The 21,401-nt window shown below is 43.9% G+C and overlaps 2 protein-coding genes across 3 annotated transcripts; one reads left to right on the top strand and one right to left on the bottom strand.

Annotated features, from left to right (window-relative positions):
* Positions 1-3,007: 3,007 nt before the first annotated feature.
* Positions 3,008-4,810, bottom strand: LOC135256193 (sterile alpha motif domain-containing protein 9-like). Its single transcript, XM_064338035.1, has 2 exons — positions 3,171-4,810; positions 3,008-3,012 (listed from the first exon to the last, which is right to left on the bottom strand). The coding sequence occupies exons 1-2, from the start codon at positions 4,798-4,800 to the stop codon at positions 3,008-3,010; spliced, it is 1,635 nt and encodes a 544-aa protein (XP_064194105.1). The 5' UTR covers positions 4,801-4,810.
* A 2,898-nt stretch (positions 4,811-7,708) lies between these two features.
* Positions 7,709-19,726, top strand: stx3a (syntaxin 3a). 2 transcript variants are annotated; one of them, XM_064337773.1, is made up of 11 exons: positions 7,712-8,071; positions 13,765-13,842; positions 14,072-14,171; positions 14,479-14,553; positions 14,968-15,035; positions 15,565-15,673; positions 16,315-16,388; positions 16,805-16,939; positions 17,575-17,685; positions 18,279-18,366; positions 18,954-19,726. In XM_064337773.1, exons 1-10 carry the CDS (start codon positions 8,042-8,044, stop codon positions 18,354-18,356), a joined length of 858 nt encoding a protein of 285 aa, XP_064193843.1. In that variant the 5' UTR covers positions 7,712-8,041; the 3' UTR covers positions 18,357-18,366; positions 18,954-19,726. The 2 variants fall into 2 exon arrangements, with proteins under 2 accessions (XP_064193844.1, XP_064193843.1); XM_064337774.1 differs by lacking the exon at positions 18,279-18,366 and having other exon boundaries at positions 7,709-8,071.
* Positions 19,727-21,401: the final 1,675 nt, after the last annotated feature.

The raw sequence follows: 21,401 nt of genomic DNA, 5'->3' as shown, positions 1-21,401 counted from the left end.
CTTTATATATGTTTATGACAATACAAGTCAAATGTGTGAAGAACTGAATCAAATAAAATGAGGTTGATGGTGCTGAAATTCTAAATCACACCAAAAATTCTGGATTCTACAATACAATTCATTTTATTGCAACATGCAGAACAAATTGTCAAATTTAAAAAGCAATCAGGACTGTCCTATGTTCCCATTCAGTGGTCAAACAGGTTAGCCTGATAGTCAAATAAAGCAGCATTGTGTGGTACTGCAGAAAGGACACTGGAAACAATGCTCATCAGACATGTACCACACTGCACTTTGAAAACAGCAACCCGCATCCACCGAACTGCCAATTTCATTTAAAATCTTTTTCCACCTGCCTTTGCAGTTGCATGAGTCAGCGGGTCCCTAGGGGCCACACTGTCTGATGCCAGAGGCCAGGGGCCCGGACATTGTGAGGCCCACGCAAAATGTGACTCTGGAGTGCGCATCCAGCTTCCTGCTGTCAGCAGCAGTGACCGCTACATATCTGCCGTCATCACACAGGATCCTGTTTTCCATCGTTATGCCACTGAAGACCAGGAGGGGGCGCTCCTCCATATTGTAGCCCAGGTGCCTCTCTGCCTCCTCTCTGCTCAGTAGCCCCCAGAGCCCGGGCTGCCTTCCCAGGTAGAAGTGAGGCACGGGAGTCGGCGAGTGGCCCAGGATTTTGAAGCGGTCCGGAAGCTGCTCATCTGTGGCTTCCACTCGGTCCAGGATCTCCATGTCGTCCCAACAGAGAAGCGTGGCCAGGAAGTGCAGTAAAACCTTTTCCTCATAATCCTCCGCTGGGGCTCTGGTGCTTTTCTTCATCGCTTTCTCCAAATCCGACTTCAGCTTCTCTTCCTTCTGCCTTGCATCACTGTGTCTTGAGTGTGGACTTAGGCAGTGGAGAACGATACTCGCCAAGATTAGGTGCAATTCATCCCTCAAACATCCATCTGTGTTTTTCAAAATTAACTGGTAGCCCTGCACGATAGTCTCCATATCTGTGTATCCGTGCTTATCATTCAGGTATGCCAAAATCCCACTGTATGTGTCTCCCTTCATCTTCTCCAAGGTTTTTCTTTTCTCTTCCACCTGTACCTGTTCACTCTGTACCTCCATACCCGAGCACGGCCTGCAAAACACCTCACAGTACGTCCTGAAACAGCTTTCCACCTCAGCTTGCATCTTGAACTGCCATGGCAGTGAAAAGTTGAACATATAACACTCCAAAAAATCTATTTTCTCCTTCATAGCCACTTTCAGATTGTGAAGGTGCTCGTCCTGCTCTTTGAGTGTAGCAAGATAACCGGAATGCTGTTCGCTGTTGGCCTGGAGCTCCTCCACTGTGATGTCACCAGAAAGGTACCTAATCAGGTTTTTCCTTCCATCTTCTTGCTCAAACAGTGGAATCTTCTGCACTAAACTGAGTATGATGTCACAGACGCTTATCTCTCCAAGGAAACAGGAGGTGGTGGACATCATGCTGCTGGCGAGGTTATGTTTACACCCAATTGGCTCCTTTTTTAACAGGCTCTGAGCTATTCTGAACTCAGAGAGAGAACAACATGCCAGTTTTGTACGTTCCCCAAAGTTCTCTGTGGCTGCATTTTGTGAGGTCGCGAGATCAAGACTGGCTAGCAATTCACATTTATAGGCTTGAGCTAAAGTGTCAGCGATGGCAACGTTTGTCTTATCCTTCTTTTTTGCAGTTTTGGCCCATTTCAGTGCTTCAGAGCTGTTCTTCCGCTCGATGTAGAACAGTGCTCGAAGTTGAAAAACGAAGGCACTGCTCTCAAATCTCTCTGAGGCCTTAGTCAGCAAGTCCTCCACAGTCCCTGGGGTTTCCTTCATCAAGATCTCCATGAGTGGTGAGAACCTGCTGCTGCTTTCGTTTTGGTCAAATTTCCTTGAACAGAGCATGCCCACTATGTCTTCCTCTAGTTTCTTTTTCCCTTGTATGCGGTCATAGAAGGTGTCTTCATGTAACAGCAGATGGATGATGTCCCTCTTACTGACACCATGGGAGTGCATCAGTTCCGGCAGGCTTGCCTCAGACACACTGTGGTGAATCACACGTACAGCTTGGTATTTCTCCCCTTCTTCCACCACGCAGCGAATCACAAGTTTTGAAAACTGGCCAAACTCTTCTTCCACTCTCAGGTACCTGCTTCGTGGCAGACCTTCCAGGCCCAGGAATTTCTCACAGAGGGACACAGAGAGAGAGCCACCCTGGGCAAAAACCTGAAGAAGGGCTAGCACTCCAAACAGCTTTGCTTCCTTCTGCCCAAAGAAGTTGAAGTTCTGCAGGTTGTTCTTGACCACACGTACGACATATTCTGGATCAAAACTGTGTTTCACTATCATAAAGCCATAGAATGTCTCCACCTCCTTTTGATCTGACTCAATTTCTTTGAGCCGTTGTTCAAACAGCTCCTTTTCTTTGGCAGACAGCTTGTTACTGAGGAAAAGAGAGTCCGTGCTGCCTGTTGATGGTTTTGGTTGTGTGGGGGACCTCATGCAGTTAAGAAGGACTACCAAAGTGTCTCCGTTAGCCAGATCTTCAAGCTTAAATTTTTCCCTGACTGAGTCCTGCAAGGACAATTTATTTTCCATGTCAAAATCATCAATCATGAGTAAGACAGGAAGACAACTCCCAACAGAGTTTTCCTTCATTCCATATTTAAGCAAAGCAATAATCTGCCGTGCAACCTCCTGGTAGCCCACCGTTTTGTCCTTCAGAACTGCGCATCGGAATTCCTTTTTAAGGGACCACAAGGCATGCATCGCAAGGGTTGTTCCCCCACAGCCTGGATGGTGAAGGAGGTCAAAGGTCACACAAGCTTCATTCTTTGGTTGTGAGGTTTTCAGGCTTATTGCTTTCTTGATGTACTCGTGCTTATCTCTCTTCACAACAGACTTGTCTGACAGCTGGAAATTCCACCATGTTGCCTTCCCACCTCTGTAGAAGCTCCTCTGCACATCATCTTTGTTCACTTGTTGCCCTTCACACTGATTTATACACAAGACACTCAAAGCATGCATGTCTTCCTCATCCTTTCTGCTGAAAACTACCGCTGCAGCATTCTGGCACGGTAAAAACCGCTCAGAGCTGTGTGTCAAGCTTAAAACTGTCCCGTTCACTTCTGCGAGGCTCAACTTGAAAATACATCTTTCTCTGATCTCTTCGCTGAACTTTGCGTCAATCAGGTCCTTCCAGGAAGTGAATGTGGACTCGCTGTTGCAGATAAACAGCATCGACTCTGTCCCTCTCAGCTCCTGGTAGAACGCACTGAACGCCTCCAAAAGCGGGTCCATTTGGTCATCTACTCTTGACAGAAGCAAGAACACCACTAGGAACCTCCCTCTGGGCATGACGTCCCTCCGGCACAAGAAGGAGATGGTACCACGAACCGCGGCACCCTTCTCCTTGCGCCAAGCCACAGGGACAGGAGCCGCCACATGATCTGCCGTGGAGCCATTGCATAAAACCCAACTGACAACCTTGGACAGTTCCAATTTACGAACTGCTTCATCTGCAGCATCGAAGGCTGTGTAGTCCTCAGGGAAGTGTGAGTTAGTCTTTCTGTGTTCCTGGAAGAAGTGGTGAAGCCCCTCAGATTTGGACTCAGGATCAAAGTCAAGGACGGCAAACAGTTCCAGCTTGGACAGGAACTGAACTGATTCCAGTTGTACAGGGTGAGACCTGTTGGTCACAAGAATGTACCATTCAAAATTAGATTTGTCCAGTGAATTGCTCCCATTAGTGATGGCCTCTTTCAGCTGTAAGCCCTGAACGCTGTTCTGAATACGTCTGTTGTGTTCTTTCTCAGCTTTCTTTCTCAGTTCTGCAATTTCTTTAATGGTTTTGGCACAGTAAGTGCTGTGCCTCGGAATGCTTCTGTCTGTCTTCTCTGCCAACAGATCGAATGTGCTGGATCCTTGACGAATGTAAAGGTGGAGCTTGTCAGCGTTATATTTCCTGGTCTTTTTGTTTGTGTAAGTTTCGTGAGTGTAGAAAAGATCCTCTTGGGACCAGGTGTATCTGGGCTCAATGTCGACCTCGATAACGAACGTGTTGTCCTCATTGCAGCTGGGATTCAAAACCTCAACAAGCCGAGGGGCTTTGATGCATTTCATCGCTGCATGCCTGAGCTCAGGATCAAAGTACTTCCCAAAAGCATCCCATGCTCTGATGTAGCTGTCCTCCGGGTTTTCCTTAAGACAGGCCTTATTCGGATTTAATTCACCCTTGCTTCCTGCTGTCACTCCAACAATCTTTCCATGGGGGTTGTCAAGCACCCCAAAGTGAATGGTCCCATTGGAGCGGGTGTTCAGGCACGCCGCCCCAAAGCGCACCGTCTCCTCCGTGAATTTTATCAGTCTCTCTCTGTGCGTCCCGCCCCGAAGAGCTTTGAACTCGTGGCAGGGCTCTATCAGGTTCAAGGGCCCCGTTTCAGGCACCAGCAGTTGGCGGTTCAGGATGTACCTGCAGCCGTCGTGGAAGCAGTTGAATGGGTACGGCAGGCACTTTTCGGCTCGGTCCCTCAGCGTCACGGAATCTTTTTGCGGCTCTGCGCCGAAGCTCTCGATCCGCTTCATTATCAGTCTCGCTGGCCCGTGACTGACACCCAGTTCTCGGAGGCTGGCTTCATCGAGCAGCGGCAGCATGTCCCCCCGGTACTCTGCTTGATAGAGAATCTCAGCGGTGGTCTCACTAAGCACCAGGTCACGCAACAGCCAGTCCCTCACATTGTCCCTGGTCCAGGTGTTCATGTCTGCAGGCAGCTCAGATTCCATGCTGGAATGCGTTTCCTACAACACAAAAGTGTCGCTGTTAACATGCGTGTATATATATATATTACACAGAAAGACAGAAAGAAACCACAACTGAGATATAAATAAAGCCAAAGCTGAATGATATAGCCTGCAAATGTAGAAGCAATAGTACAATGTGGTTACTGTGTGGTTTTTATTTTTACATATATATATTTTTTTATCTAAATGGATTGTATTTCTCTGATCTTTTGGGGAACAGCATTCCACACTTGGGCTACTTTAAGAGCAACGAAGCCGAGTGCAAATCTCAGGGAACGATGTGGTCTGCTTCAAAAACAAAAGCTGAAAAATTCTTAGACTAAGTCTAGTGTAATATAGGCTATTCCTCTATCTCAAAGTGGTTAAGTTGGACCAAACCTGCAAATCCAGCATGGACCAAAGGCAATGGGAACGTAATAAATCTCAATCCATGCATTATAAATTTAGTCAGATACTTATGGGTTTATCATTCTGAGCGATCAGAGACGTTTCTGATCGCTCTGTCTGGAAATGACTTTCACTTGGACAAGGAGGTCAATGAGACCATGAGCAAATGTCACACGTTTTCTTATAAGATGTAAACACTTATTAATTGCTAAATCAACATTATCTTAAATTGGCTAAGATTTTCAGCATGAGAAAGTTAACTGAATGAACCGAGGCAATTAGCTACCGTTTGCTAGCTGTGGTAGCTAGGCTACCTGTCAGTGAACTACCTTGATAGCGGCCTACCGTTACTTTTACTCCACTATAATCTGCACTGAAGCGTGTCAACGACGTTTCTTCCGGTTTGGTGTCCTCCTTTGATATCATACACAATGTTAACAATGCATTATAAAATAAAAACAAAACATGGTCTGTTCCACATCTTTATTATCTGAACGTACAGCTAACCCTCAGACGTTGCTAAGGAGATTTGTTGTCCGGTAAGGTTCTAACGTGCAATCCAATGTGCTGTCGTACTGTACATCAGCTAAGCCTAGTAATTCGACATTACTCAGACAAACAAAAGTATTCAATACCAGAATGAACTTTAAAAACGAATTAACTAACGTACCATTATTTGCTAACTTAATTTTGCTGGCTACACTGTTCGAAATTATATAGATACGCGATTGCAAATGACTACCACACAAACACGATTGCTAGGCCTAGCTACTGGTGTACGTTGCAGGGTAGGCTACTTCACACAGCTTGCTGATCGACTATGGAATTGTCAACTTTTAGATCTTTAACTAAATTAGTAAGACTAAACATTTTTTCAAAATGTATTATATGTAATTATAAGAACCATGAACGTGAAGGACAAACTTTTTCTTCAAACAATACATTGTCATGCATTTTAACGTGATACGTAAACAACTGATATTTCTCGCCACTAGAGGGGAGCAAAAACCATAGCTGTGTGCTTTTGGCTTTATCCCCATTCTGGACCAGTGTTTTGGACCTATGCACTGGACGGTCTGAGAAGATTGACAGAGGAACTCGAGAATCAATTTCACTGAAGCTTTTTAATTTTTATAAATTTATTTTGCCTATGAATTGGAAATGAAACCTACATTAGATCAGAGGTTGGCAAGTTAATCTTGATCTATTACTGGGTTTCATACCAACCTGGACTCTTAATTATTTAATCAGCCATAGTTATTTATTCAGTGACATTTTAGCTACATTTCTTGCTTGACTTGTCAATATCAGTAGAAGACTTTTCTTGTCTCCTTTTATGAAATATTGTACTAATCTAAGATTTAACACAATGTTGGTGTATTCACCGAATTAGTTAATTGAACTAGGTTAATTGGTAGCAACAAAAACATGTACACACCCAGACCTCTGAGAATGGAATTTCCCACCCATGCAATAGATGCACATGGATGTTAAATTCTGTTGCTCAATTAAACTGGGCTCTGTACTGCAATGTAAAATAGTGTTAAAGAAGACTGTATATGTACTGATGTACAGTAAGCTGCTTTAGTTTGTCTTGAGTCTTTCTGAACAGTATGAAAACCAGAAAGAGACACACTGACCTGGATTCAACCTTCTATGGAAAGACACACTCTGGTGCGATTCAGCGATTGCCAAAATTAACTTGCCAAACTGCTTTTGTGACATGTAAACACTTGCATGTATCTGTGAGTGGACATTAAGGGCAATGTTGGTAGATTCTTTGCTCACTGTGGGTGTTCTGTAGCCTAGTGTAAAGCCACATCAGAAACCCCTGTGTTTAAAGAGCAGAGAGGACAGGAGTTCAGTATATGGTGAGCCTGTGTAATCTCCAGCTAGATACACTGTCCCCCAATATTGAGCTAGTGTTCCATTTTAATTCACAATATTTGTTGCTACAGTTAGTACAGGTTGAGTTCTACCTGCTCATTTGACTCATTTTCTATAATTATGTTCCTGAGTAGTACTAATTGATGCTCCCAAGTCTTAAACTTAAGTCTCACGTGATAATTATTTCGGTTGGAGATGTTTATGTTTATTTCTGCATAAGCCAATTAATGTAACTGTAACCCAGAAACAGGACTAAGCCTCACATAATTAGAAAATTATGTGAAAAAATATTTTGCGGTGTTATACATAGGCCTGACTGTGTTCAATTAAATACCAAAATGTCGAATAATTGAGGATTGCATTTTTCTAAAGAATATGAGTAGAAATAAAATTACAGGTGAGAAGGCAGCAGTGAATGACAAGCCAGCGGAAACTGAGGCTACGTTTTCTTTATACAGAACACGCCTTTCGTCGGTCAAACGGTCGGCCAAAGACAGGTTTTGACTGATGGGGGCGTGACATAATATAGACTAGCCAGTACTTTAAGGACGGAAGGAGACACGTACGGAGCATGCGTGAATAGCGGCAAGTGCGCTTTTACAATATGATTACACAGGGAGGGAGAAAGAGGGACGGAGAGATTAACCGCACTGTACACAACTGTTGTTTTAATCCCCCTTGAGAGGATAGGCTTAGTAAAACTACGGGTTTGAAACCCAGCAGCCATATTGCATTGGCACTGCATTGGAAAGCAGTATATCATCTTTAATTATTATTTTAATTACAAATAATTACAAATGTCTCGTTAAGAGAGTGTTCAAAAAGTTATTATACTCGACTTTTGAAAATCGCCACTGCGTAGTCTTGGGCCAGAGTGTCCAATCTGTTTTACGTTAGGATATAGCATTTCATATTTTCAGACCCGCACAGTGTTCTTAAAGTTTCCAAGATGAAAGACCGTTTGGAGCAACTCAAAGCGGTAAGTTAACACCTGTTGTCGCATATTCAAGTAATTACAATTATTGATGGAAAACCTGACAGATGGGAATATTAAGATTTCCATGTCGGATTTATCCTGTCTCTTCGGTGTGTCAGACGTGTCTGTGGAAAATGTCAGTATGAATTATCTAATTATTGAAGTGACAAGTCACACTTAAAATAATTCGTCTGCATCGCAGAATGCAGAGCTGAATCAACCGTGTGATTATTAATTAGTCTGGGAGCAGAGTGAGTACGTGTTACACGCACTTGTTTCAAACACCCCAAAAATCCCATTCAAGTTTGAATAAGTCGAAATTTAGGAAGGAATACATCTTTATTTCAAATTGAATTGCTATTTTGAAGGTATATTGTTTCGTTGTTGTATTACAACGTTAGTGCCAGGTGAATTGACTACTAAGATTAAACTGTGCGATAGCCTATAAAGGAGCACATTCTCGAAAATGAAACCGTGGATCTGTTATTTTTACGTCACTGGACAGCTCGGTGTGAATTGGTCAGTGATCGTGGAAGCTGCATGCAAATGGAGGGTGACTGAAAACTGTCAAGTGTATAATTCTAATGTCACGCGAGGGAATGGGGGACACGGAATGCGTGCGGGTGCCGTTCAGGCCGTTGGTGTAAACGTCACACTGCTGGTCCCGTCTCGCTCTTGGTCTCCATGCCCCTTTTCTTATGAGTGTCCTTACACATGCCACCGCTGCAGGAATCAGTGCGCGACAGTCAGCTGTTCCATGAATGAAGCGCGAGGGAGGGGGGTCGGGGCGCGCGGAGGGATGCCCACATGAGGGGGAGGGGTACGGGCTGGCGGCGATTAGTGGAAAGGGGAAAGAGGAGGATTGTTTTTTCCTTCTTATTCTTTTTTATCCCAGGGGCATATGGTCACTCATTTATCCTCAGTCAGTGTGATGGGTTTTGCTGTTTATTTTTATTTTTTTTTTTTATTATAACGCAAATTCCATTTGCAGTGTTCAGTAGGTCACATCCTGCCTTGTCCTGTCCATAATAATCACAACGTATAGCTGTGTTTTCAGTGTATAATTTCTGAGCAGACATCCACCCAGTAGACAGTGGACCAACTGTCTGTGTGTCTGCATGCATGCCTGTGCGCGGGTTCGATGAGTGCGTGTGCTTGTGCATATGTGCAGTGTGTGTGTGTGTTTGCACGCAGTGTGTGTGTGTGTGCTTGGGCATGTGTGCAGTGTGTTTGTGTGTGTGTGTGCGTGTGTGCATGTGTGTGTGCGTGCATCTGTGTGTGCACATTGACTGTATCTTGCTGTGAGTATTGTGCCTGTTGTGTTCTGCATTACATAAATATGTTTGAAAGTTCATTTCCTGTAGCTGCAGCATTGGCTTAGCAGGATGAAATCAGCAGTCCGCTGATATTACTGTGGTGAGATGGAGTCAGCATCCCAGCGTTTGTCACCAAAAACACAGTCCCCTCACGGGCAATCGCACATCCGACCAATCAGGAAGGACACCTGTGCAGGCCATGGTGCTCCAGAGAGTCTGAGAGTATTCAATGGGTCAATTGGGCCCTTCTTCTTAGCAGTACGGCACAGGGCATAGATTCATATAAGTCAGTAAATGGTGTACAGAGCACAGATTGGTTCATATGAATCAGTAAATGGTGTACAAACCACAGATTGGTTCATGTGAATCAGTAAATGGTGCACAGACCACAGATTGGTTCATGTGAATCAGTAAATGGTGCACAGACCACAGATTGGTTCATGTGAATCAGTAAATGGTGCACAGACCACATATTGGTTCATGTGAATCAGTAAATGGTGCACAGACCACAGATTGGTTCATGTGAATCAGTAAATGGTGCACAGACCACAGATTGGTTCATGTGAATCAGTAAATGGTGCACAGACCACAGATTGGTTCATGTGAATCAGTAAATGGTGCACAGACCACAGATTGGTTCATGTGAATCAGTAAATGGTGCACAGACCACAGATTGGTTCATGTGAATCATTAAATGGTGCACAGACCACATATTGGTTCATGTGAATCAGTAAATGGTTGTCAGACCACAGATTTCTTCATATGCATCAGTAAATGGTGCACAGACCACAGATTGGTTCATGTGAATCAGTAAATGGTGCACAGACCACATATTGGTTCATGTGAATCAGTAAATGGTGCACAGACCACAGATTTCTTCATATGCATCAGTAAATGGTGCACAGACCACAGATTGGTTCATGTGAATCAGTAAATGGTGCACAGACCACAGATTGGTTCATGTGAATCAGTAAATGGTGCACAGACCACAGATTTCTTCATATGAATCAGTAAATGGTGCACAGACCACAGCTTGGTTCATGTGAATCAGTAAATGGTGCAGGGGGGGAGTACTAGACTGCTATTAGTGAATCAGGAAGAACAGACTTGGATGTGTGTCCATATATATTATAAACTGACCAGGGGTTTAATGTCTTACTTTTGCCAATTGACATGCTGTCTTTTTGGACTGTCTGACATCTCCTGCTAAAACCCACACAAAATGTTCTCACAATGTTGCTGTAATGTTTTGTAAATGTTACAGCATTACCATTACATGGCAGCAGCATTGTGAGCACGTTGTCATGCCTTAGCTGGAAAGCGGTTGTTGGGCTCAGATAATGTGCAGGTAGTGGCTCCTCTTGAGAGAGGAGAAAAGACAGAAGCGGACACATTGTACACTTAGCCGTGTCTTAATCAGTTTGGACAGAAACCATCTCCAAGACAACTGGAGCCCTCCCTATGATAACTGGAACCTTCTTCATGACAACTTTCAGCAGCCTTAGCATAATGTACCTTGCTGCTGGGAGACCGCCTGGGAAAATGTTCCTGCTGGCAGTGTTGGTGGTGGCAGGGGGCACTCTTCCCCCTCTTAAGTAATTGTGTAGTGACTGTTCTGTGCATCACCCAGGTGGGGGCTACGCATTAGTGATCATTTACATGAGTTTCCCCCCTTCACCGTGAAGGATTTTTCCATTGAGAAAAGAGATATATATTAATGAAGTCTGTTATTAAAATGATTTACTCGAACTCTCTCAGTGCGAATTAGCACATTTTCCATGACAATTAAAAGTCTCTACACGGTACTGGATTCCTCTGCATGATGACTGGAACTTTTCAGACAGATAAACCCTGATCCAGCAATCGTGGCCGCTCTGTACCAATAAACAAACACCTGTCCTGACCAAAAAAGTAAAAAAGCAATAAAAAAGGCTGCATGCTCTATCTGCTCTCCCTGGCTGGGTCCTTCTCGTTCGCTAACAGACGCAGACGCTGGTTTTCCTTTATTGCGATGCTTAGCTCACCTCTCTGTTTGTTTTCCCTCTAATATTCCAATTATTTTAAAGGCATGTTGATTACTTTTACAAAAAATGTAGAAATGGTTATAATAGCTTATGTTGATAAAAATATGCTATTTATCCAGCTAGCTGGGTGACTAAACACAGAACCTCTGTAAACATAAACTATAACATTTGCTCGTCCTCCTCCTCAGTAAGATCCTTTTCTCATGGAGATGGTATCGGACGTTCACCTTCTGATTGGAATTCCTCATGAATGTTGACAGATATGTCTTTGTAGGTGATAGTTCACACTCGACTGTGTGAGTGTATGTGTGTGTGAGAGAGAGAGAGAGAGTGTGTGTTTGTGTGTGTGTGTGTGTGAGTGTGCGCGCGTGCGTGTGTGTGTGAGAGAGAGAGAGGGAGAGTGTGTGTGTGTGTGTGCACATGTGCATGTGTGTGTGTGTGAGTGTGCACGTGTGCGTGTGTGACAGAGGGAGAGTGTGTTAGTGTGTGAGTGTGAGAGAGAGGGAGAGTGTGTGTGTGTTTGTGTGTGTGTGAGTGTGCACGTGTGCGTGTGTGTGAGAGAGAGGGAGAGTATGTGTGTTTGTGTGTGTGTGTGCACGTGTGCATGTGTGCGTGTGTGTGTGAGAGAGAGGGAGAGTGAGTGTGTGTGTGTGTGTGTGCACATGTGCATGTGTGTGTGTGAGTGTGCACGTGTGCGTGTGTGACAGAGGGAGAGTGTGTGTGTGTTTGTGTGTGTGTGTGTGTGAGTGTGCACGTGTGCGTGTGTGTGAGAGAGAGGGAGAGTATGTGTGTGTGTGTGTGTGTGCACGTGTGCATGTGTGGGTGTGTGTGTGAGAGAGAGGGAGAGTGAATGTGTGTGTGTGTCTGTGCGTGTGTATAATTTTGCTCATGTGTATAATGGCTGGTAATGTCATCTGTGAATTTCAATGCTTTAGTTTCTCTTCTCATGCAAATAAAGCACATTTGAACTCTACACTGAGACAGACACAGAGCCGGATAGGGATATATGCCTGAGGAGATTCCCATTGGCTGCCCTCGGATTGAGAACAGGAGGGCCGTGGGTAGGAGACAGTCAGTACCCACTGGCCATGAGTGACAGCATGCACTAAATTCAGACAGGCCCCGCCTTACGGATTCATTATAGTCACCAGATACTCAACTCCAGCTTTGCGCCCGCCCTCTCTGCTTCTTAACTACTGGAGGTGCCAGTTAGTGTGTCCATTGGACACTAGCATTGTACCTAGACGTGCCCTTTAAGGACTTTTCTGAAGATGCACTAAATGGGGATGTTTTTGGCTGCAGTGTTTGGGAGAACATGCACTAAATGAGGATGTTTTTGGGTCTGGTGTTTGGGGGAACATGCGCTAAATCAGGATGTTTTTGGTTCTGGTGTTTGGGGGAACATGCACTAAATGAGGATGTTTTTGGTTCTGGTGTTTGGGGGAACATGCGCTAAATGAGGATGTTTTTGGTTCTGGTGTTTGGGGGACAGGGCTTTCAGCATTAAGACGCAGAGCTGAGGATGTGTGTTCCGGGGCCTGTGGAATCCGTGAGGATGGCGTATGCTAATCCTGCAGGCCTGCAGCAGGGCTCTGCTAATCCCCCACAGCGCTTCCACCGCCATTAGCGCATGTCACAGGGCCTGGGAGCTGCACCGCCTACAGCACGCACTGCGAGATGTGAACACACGGGGGCAGGAGGGCATCGTGCGGCTATTACATCAGAGAGGGAGGAGGGAAGGTTCCAGAAGCAACTGTGGCAGTGTCTCTGTGAAGGCCAGGCCTCATAACACAGCCTACCTTTCAAATGTTTCTGCATCCCTGTGGAATGTTCTAGGGCTGGCTCAGCGAGCCCTTCGTGGTGCTGGTGGGGCTGTAGGTTCAGGAATCATGGCTAAAGGCCCCCCCCCCTGCAATATGATTGGCCACCCCTGATACCCCCCCCCAATGTTATTGGGCCACAACACTGTCAATCTGACAATGCCCACCGCCATTGAATCAGAGCACTGTCGAGGGCTGTATAGGGTTACAAAAAGCTCTATAGCTTTGATTATTATTGACATTAATTGTATGGTAAAGTTTTGTATTGCACGCCTAATAAATGTGTGCCCCCGTGTGCCTCTATGTACCCCAATGTTCCCCCTCAAGGCTTACCACAGTTTTTAGCACAGTGTCTGTCTTCAGTAAAAAAACATTTTGCTCATAATACACTCTGATAGTTTACATTCTAAAAGTCCCAGGAGACCCCTGAGAAAGCCCTGCAGTAGAGCTGGGCTCTGCCGTGTGACTGAGACATACGTATGGCGTGTTGTGAGCGTGTGCTGCTGACCACATGCACTTTCTCTGCCTCTTCACAGACGTGTGACACGGATGATGCGGACGAAGTCGAGGTTGCCATAGACAACGCTGCATTTATGGATGAGTTCTTCTCCCAGGTAAGAGTCTGAACTTGGCATTTTGGGGCTGTGCTGCATTATATTGTTGCTTTATGTGTGCATCTGTACAGCACTGTATGCGTCAGATGGTTTGTTCTACTCTGTATGTGTCAGATGGTTTGTTCTGCTTTGTATGCGTCAGATGGTTTGTTCTACTCTATATGTGTCAGATGGTTTGTACGTGTCTGTCGTCAGTTTGCTTAACTTACATTCTGCCTCTCTGGTTCAGATTGAAGAGATCAGGACGAGCATCGACAAGATAGATGAGAATGTAGCTGAAGTCAAGAAGCTCTACTCTGTCATTCTCTCAGCCCCAACGTCAGATCAGAGTATGTACATATGAACCCAGGCCTCTTACTCGCCCAAAGGATCCAAAGACAAATGTGATACCAGTCTGCTAAGGGCAAAATTTCCCCGACCCAAGGGCAACGCCAAAGAGTGTTGTCACGGTAGCATGCTGCAAAAACTTCACTATATTGCACCTTACTGTGCTTACTGGTGAACTAGCCAAGCTACACCCGTTACACACACTCAAATACACACACGCACACACTTTTCCTCTGTCTGAACCATATTACGTCCGTCTTCTTTCTTCTTGTGTCTTATCTTGCGCTTTCTCTCTCTCTTTCTCCTCAGAAACGCAGGATGACTTGGAAGCCGTCACCATCGACATCAAAAAACTGGCCAACAACGCTCGCAACAAATTAAAAAGTCAGTTGAGGGTGTTGATGCTCTGCACTGAACATAACTGCTGTAGCTATGAATGATCTGAATGACCAGTGTGTGTGGACCACACACACTCTGCTGGGCAGTGCTACTGTGTGTGTGGCGTTCGGACATCTCACAGACAGAAAGTACAAACATAAGTAAACAAATGCAGTATATTTATACTGGCATATACTCAATGTAATGTATGTACAGTGTCATTGTACAGTCATTCAGTGCATTATGGCGGGTATAGGTGGGAATTTATGCTAGAAACAGTAATGTTAGCAACAAGAAGAAAACCCCACACTTATTAAGCTCTGTTAGAGATATAATGTGTAGACCTTTCAGTGTGTTTCAAGCTGAATGGAGACTTCATCTGTCCCCTTTGTCCGGTAAACACGCTTATTTGCGTGGCAGGTATCGAGCGAAATCTGGAGACGAATGAGGAGAGAGTGTCGGCCGACATGCGTATCCGAAAATCTCAGGTAAATGAAGGACATGGCTGCACATGAACCTTCTTCTTCCAGCACATGCCTGTGTGAACCTGAGTTGGGTTAGCCTGACCTCTGTGAGCCTGACTTGGGTTAGCCTGACTTCTGTGAACCTGACTTGGGTTAGCCTGACCTCTGTGAGCCTGACTTGGGTTAGCCTGACTTCTGTGAACCTGACTTGGGTTAGCCTGACTTCTGTGAACCTGACTTGGTCGAGCCTGACCTCTGTGAGCCTGACTTGGGTTAGCCTGACTTTTGTGAACCTGACTTGGGTTAGCCTGACTTCTGTGAACCTGACTTGGGTTAGCCTGACTTCTGTGAGCCTGACTTGGGTTAGCCTGACTTCTGTGAACCTGACTTGGGTTAGCCTGACTTCTGTGAGCCTGACTTGGTTGATACGAGGTGGTATCTAAAATGACATACTCCAGTGGACAGTGCATGCTTGTCTGCTCTCTGATTGGCCTGATGCAGATGTGAGCTGTTTGGCAATGATGTTGTCCTCGCTGTCCTCTCATCCACCCAGCATGCCGTTCTGTCCAGGAAGTTTGTGGAGGTGATGACCAAGTACAATGAGGCTCAGGTGGACTTCAGGGAGAGGAGCAAAGGCCGGATCCAGAGGCAGCTGGAGATCAGTGAGTCTCTGAGGCAGAGATTAGGGGGTCCAACACTCTTTAAAATACTTGCACACCAGTAACGTACCGGCAGACAGACAATTTTACTTTCACAAATATTCAGAAGAAAATACTTTCATTCCTTTCTTCACATGATTTGGTTAATAACATGCTTCTTATTATTATTATTATTATTATGTGAAAGTGTCAGTACTGCACTGTGAGTGTTTAAGCGTGTGTCAGTGCTGAACAGGGAGTATTTAAGCTTGTGTCAGCGCTGCAGAGGCAGTGTTAAAGCATGTGTCAGTGCTGAATAGGGAGAGTTAAAGCATGTGTCCGTGCTGAATAGGGAGAGTTAAAGCATGTGTCCGTGCTGAATAGGGAGAGTTAAAGCATGTGTCAGTGGTGCAGAGGCAGTGTTAAAGCATGTGTCCGTGCTGAATAGGGAGAGTTAAAGCATGTGTCAGTGGTGCAGAGGCAGTGTTAAAGCATGTGTCAGTGCTGCACAGGGAGAGTTTAAGTGTGTGTCAGTGCTGCAGAGGCAGTGTTAAAGCATGTGTCCGAGCTGCACAGGGAGAGTTAAAGTGTGTGTCAGTGCTGCACTGTGAGTGATAAAGCATGTGTCAGTGCTGTATTAACCCTCTAACCTCTCTCCTCTCTAGCTGGTAAAACTACAACTGATGAAGAGCTGGAGGAAATGCTGGAAGGGGGAAATGCAGCAGTTTTCACTGCAGGGGTAATACACTCTCACAAAGCAGTGTGTGAGGGTGAGTGTGTGTGTGTTTGTATGTGTATGTATATGTGCGCAAGCGTGTGTGCGTGCATGTATCCATGCATGCATGTGTTTGCGTTTGTGTGTGTGTGTATGCATGCATGTGTGTGAGTGTGTGTGTGTGTGCGTGTGCGTGCATACATGTGTGTGTGTGAGTGTGTGTGTGTGTGTGTGTGTGCATGTGTGTATGTGTGTGTATGTGTGTGTGTGTGTGTGTGTGTGTGTGTGTGCGTGTGTGTGTGTGCATGTGTGTGAGTGTGTGTGTGTGTGTGCGTGTGTCTGTGTGCGTGTGTATGTGTAGTGTGTGTGTGCGTGTGTGTGAGTGTGTGTGTATTTGCATGTGAAGCTCTGCTTTGCTATTAACTCTTTCCTGCCTGCAGATCATGGACTCGGGCATCTCCAAGCAGGCGCTGAGCGAGATCGAGGCTCGGCACAAAGACATTGTGCGGCTGGAGAGCAGCATCAAGGAGCTGCATGACATGTTTGTGGACATCGCCATGCTGGTGGAGAACCAGGTACCCACCCACCTGTCTGTCTGTCTGTCTACTTGCCTGCCTGCCTGCCTGCCTGTCTGTCTGTCTGTCTGTCTTCCTGCCTGCCTGCCTGTCAGTCTGTCTGTCTGCCTGCCTGTCTGTCTGTCTGTCTCTGTCTGTATGCCCATCTGTGGCTCTGTCTGTCTGAAGCTCTGTCTATCTGAGCTGGAACCAAGGATGGGGTCAGTTCAGTTCTATAAGTTCAGGAAATTCATTTACATTTGGTTATGTTCAGTGAGGATTTTTTTGTTACTTGATTGAATTTCTATTAATTTCCTGAGCTGACTGATCTCAATAAGAATGGAGCCCAAACTCTGTTGTTGACGCGATGTCTGAACTTCTTTGCCTTCTTCACAAACATAGTTCAGCGATCAACAAAAATAACTTAACTTAGCAAGTGGCGTCAGAAAGGAAAGCCATGAATTTATTTTTAAGTTTTGTCTGTGTGCTGTGCACATGGCCCCCTGTAACACAACCTCTGCATCACTCCATAAATCCCTCCTCCTGCTATTCCCTCCTCTCTCTCTCTCTCTCTCTCTCTCTCATTGTTTGGTCTCTCTTCCCTGCCTGTTTGTCCTCTCTTCATTTCCATCCTGGTCCCCCCCTCCACCTGCCAGGGTGGCATGATTGACAGGATCGAGAGCAATATGGACCAATCAGTGGGCTTTGTGGAGCGGGCGGTGGCTGACACAAAGAAAGCGGTCAAGTTCCAGGCAGAAGCTCGCCGGGTGAGTGGCACCGGGTGACCCCCCCCCCCCATCCCCCACCACTGAACTACCCTACCCAGCCTCATGTAACAGTGACACTAATGGGCTTCCATCTCATCTTGCACATACACACACACACACACACACACATCATAATACACACACACACACATCATAATATACACACACAGCACCCTCCAGCACTTTCCTCCTCTCTCTCTTCCTATTAACACTTCAGTCAGGCCCTCTGCTTTTCTTCTTCTGCTGATTTGTGCAGGCTCTCTGAAGAGTGTTCAGTATGTGCTGCACTGTTCTTGGGCTTGAGACTGGGGCTAGACTAGCCTGAGAAACTTGGGAAAAAACAGTTTCTATTTATTTTAGAAAAAAGAAAAAAATATTTAAAATGTATTGGCCCTCTTTATCCTCTTCTCTGAGTCCTGTCCACTTTTATTTCTCTTTGTTTCCAGCATGTGTACAGTCTGTTTCTTCCTTCTCTTTTACTGACTAATTCTGTTATTTATTCTCACTATTCTGCTCTATGTCTGCCCTCCCTCTCCCTCTCTCTTTCTCTTTCTCTTTCTCTTTCTCTCTCACACACTCCTTCTCCTCTATAGAAGAAAATGATGATCATGGTGTGCTGTGTGATTCTGGTCATCATCCTTGTCTCTGTGGTGTACAGCTTCGTCACATAGAAACCTGCAGGTAAAGAACTAGCGCTGTGACATGAAATATACCTTAATGTGCCATAGCGCTGTGACATGAACTATACCTTAATGTGTCATAGAAACAGACAGGTAAAGAACTAGCGCTGTGACATGAAATATACCTTAATGTGCCATAGAAACGGACAGGTAAAGAACTAGCGCTGTGACATGAACTATACCTTAATGTGCCATAGAGACTGACAGGTAAAGAACTATCACTGTGACATGAACTATACCTTAATGTGCCATAGAAACTGACAGGTAAAGAACTAGCGCTGTGACATGAACTATACCTTAATGTGCCATAGAAACAGGACAGGCAAGGGAATGTAGGGTGTGGTATTTTTTGGGGGCCCATAATGGGCCCATAATTGATCAATTAAAGCAGTTGCTTATGCAGTTATCTCACCTTGCTTGTGAGCTCACAATTTTGCTTCACGTGATATGAAATGCACCCTCAAATGTGACCAATTGCAAACTGTAATTCAGTTCCAAAACCATTTTGAATGTTCTTTTACTCAGATTTTTCTTCATTTTTCCCCTGAGTCGCTTGACACAACTTATATTTCTGTACCTTAATTGCAGGGATTCAGAAGTCCCCTGCATCCTGCCTGGATTACAAGAACAATAATTTCATTGAGAAATGAGTAATACACCATTAGAAGAGAGAGAGAGACATGCCTATCTGTCTGTAATTTCTCTCTTTCTCCTTTGAAATTCAGTCACTCACCTTGACCATCTCTTACCTTATCTCCCCTCCAGAATGGACATTGGTTCTCGATGTTAAAGACAGGAATCGCACCACGTAGTTTATAAATAAATTATGACCGAACTCACATCCTCAACAAAAATACACAGAGATGCCGTAGTGTTGTTTTTTTAAGGTAATTTAGCGACAGTGGTGATGATGGACCTTTGTATTTGAAAGATTTGCGCGAAACAGCGTCCTCCACTGTATTCAGGACATTGTTTGAATAACAAGTCGCCACAAGATTCAACCTTTCTTTTGTTACGAGTTTGCTATTGCAGAGAGATGAACACTCACGATGCTGTTGACGTTAAAGCCAAGATGAGACTCAGCCCCAGGGATGCTCTTAAACTTCCACAGTCATAGTTAACTGCGCTGACTAGCTACATTTATCAGCATTGCAAGGGTTAATAGAGAAATGAACAGACATCTCTGTGTGTGTAAGTTTGTGTGCGTTCATTCCCCTATATAGGCTAGCCATTCATTTGTAGCGCTGTCATAGGTAGAATGTTTATACCGGCCTTTTTATTTTATTATGTACATGTATGTTTCTGTAGCGATGTCTTTCTGCTGATGATCCTTGTTAAAAATTAAAAAAAATCCACTTTGAGATCGCGGACTATGTGTGTTTGTGAATCTATGGTATATCTTCCTCTGGGTCATAAAACATTCGAAGTTTGGAAAAATTAGTTAAGACAGTCGTGACCAGCAAACTATGTCGGCGTCGCTTAGCCTACGGGCTGTTACAACGATACTACTAGTTTATTTTCCTATGAACGTAACTTTACCCCATAACTGTCTAATTTGGAGGAATAAAGATATGAAAAATAAGAATGTCGAGTTAAAAAAAATATTGATGATAACGGAATTCTGGAAAGGAAAATGAAGTTACAGACATGGATAATATCTCAAAAATCAACTCCCGTTGAAAGCCATTGGAATTTGCCATATTTTTGCAATACCAGACGGACTTACAAGGCTCTTGCATGTTTCAAGAAGGCGTGTGTGGGTTGATTCCTTCAATTATAATATTATACACAAGGGTAAAAGCATCAAAGATCAAACATGTACAAATTCATTTATTAGAGGATTATAAAGGGAATCGAATATGCCTTATTCAAGGTTGTTTGTTAATTCTGAATGACAAAACATGGAAATGGAATTTCGTGAAGTGTCTTATAAAATTATTATTATATCCTTTAACCAAGTAATAAGAAGAATGTTGTGTGTTCTGTCAGAGAGGGAACATTGATCTTTTTTTTTTTAATTATTGTTTTCATGCCATGTCATTTTGGATAGATATTGAACATTATTTTTGTTTTACTATTGGTGCAAAGATGAAATATAGTAGAAAGCATGCATTACTCTAAGATACTAAAATAATGACAAAATTGAATAAAATATGTATTTTTCATTAATCCTCTCTTGATTTTTGGTAAGTATTTTATTCATAAACGTAAATTGATTAAAGAAAAAGAGAGTACTCTTTGTTTAAATTGGACTTTACTATTTAAATCTTTTAAACAAAGTAAAAATTCTAAAACAATTAGAACATTGAGAATCTGCAAAGAATTGAATATAATTTAACATAAATATGGAATATACAATTTATATCTACCCTTCTCTCTTTTAAATCTCTTATTTTCTTTGCCTTCTTATATTTTATATATATGTATAATATAATATAGATATTATAAAGATATTATAAGACTTTTTATTATGAAAATGTATTCTACTTATAACAATACAAATATATACAATACAATAAATATTAGAAACAAAAAAACTAGTTTATTTTCGTTTTTCTTCGCCAAGGCCGCTATATTTTGTAGCCAAGGAGCAGCCGCTTCTTGAATTTGAACTCCCATAGAAGGGCAGGCTTGCTATTTCAATAGCAATCGTGAAGCAATGGAGTTCATCCTTTAGGCTTCTGAGAATGGTCAATTCAGAACAGGCCATCGAAACTGGACAGAATGCAACGAACATTCAATACAATATATTGCGTTTAGCTATGATTGGCCCAAATCTTGAACATGCTGCATTAAGCCATTCAGAATCGAATGCGCTGAGAAATTGATGATTAAAACATTGTCATCCTGTGTTTGTTGAATAACAAAATTTGCTCATACGGCTAAGATGTCACCGAGAAGAGTAGCCACTCATCGGCGTCCTCGATGACCCCGTTTTGATATTACACCCAATGGCTGCTTTCCTTTCGTTGATCGACACAAATTCCCTATCTGTGAGAACCCATTTTGTTTTTCAGCCGTGCTATCATTGGTTAT

This window comes from Anguilla rostrata, chromosome 5 (assembly GCF_018555375.3).
Source record: "Anguilla rostrata isolate EN2019 chromosome 5, ASM1855537v3, whole genome shotgun sequence".
Lineage (NCBI taxonomy): Eukaryota > Metazoa > Chordata > Actinopteri > Anguilliformes > Anguillidae > Anguilla > Anguilla rostrata.
Note: the sequence above shows the minus strand (reverse complement) of the source record. Positions and strands in the feature narration are given on the sequence as shown.

Excerpts from the sequence above, each read along its gene's own strand:
- LOC135256193 (XM_064338035.1), bottom strand. The coding sequence starts at position 4,800 with ATGGAATCTGAGCTGCCTGCAGACATGAACACCTGGACCAGGGACAAT.
- stx3a (XM_064337773.1), top strand. The coding sequence starts at position 8,042 with ATGAAAGACCGTTTGGAGCAACTCAAAGCG. Across the intron at positions 15,674-16,314 it reads CCAGAGGCAGCTGGAGATCA|CTGGTAAAACTACAACTGAT; the intron begins GTGAGTCTCTGA and ends TCTCCTCTCTAG. Across the intron at positions 17,686-18,278 it reads TCCAGGCAGAAGCTCGCCGG|AAGAAAATGATGATCATGGT; the intron begins GTGAGTGGCACC and ends TCTCCTCTATAG.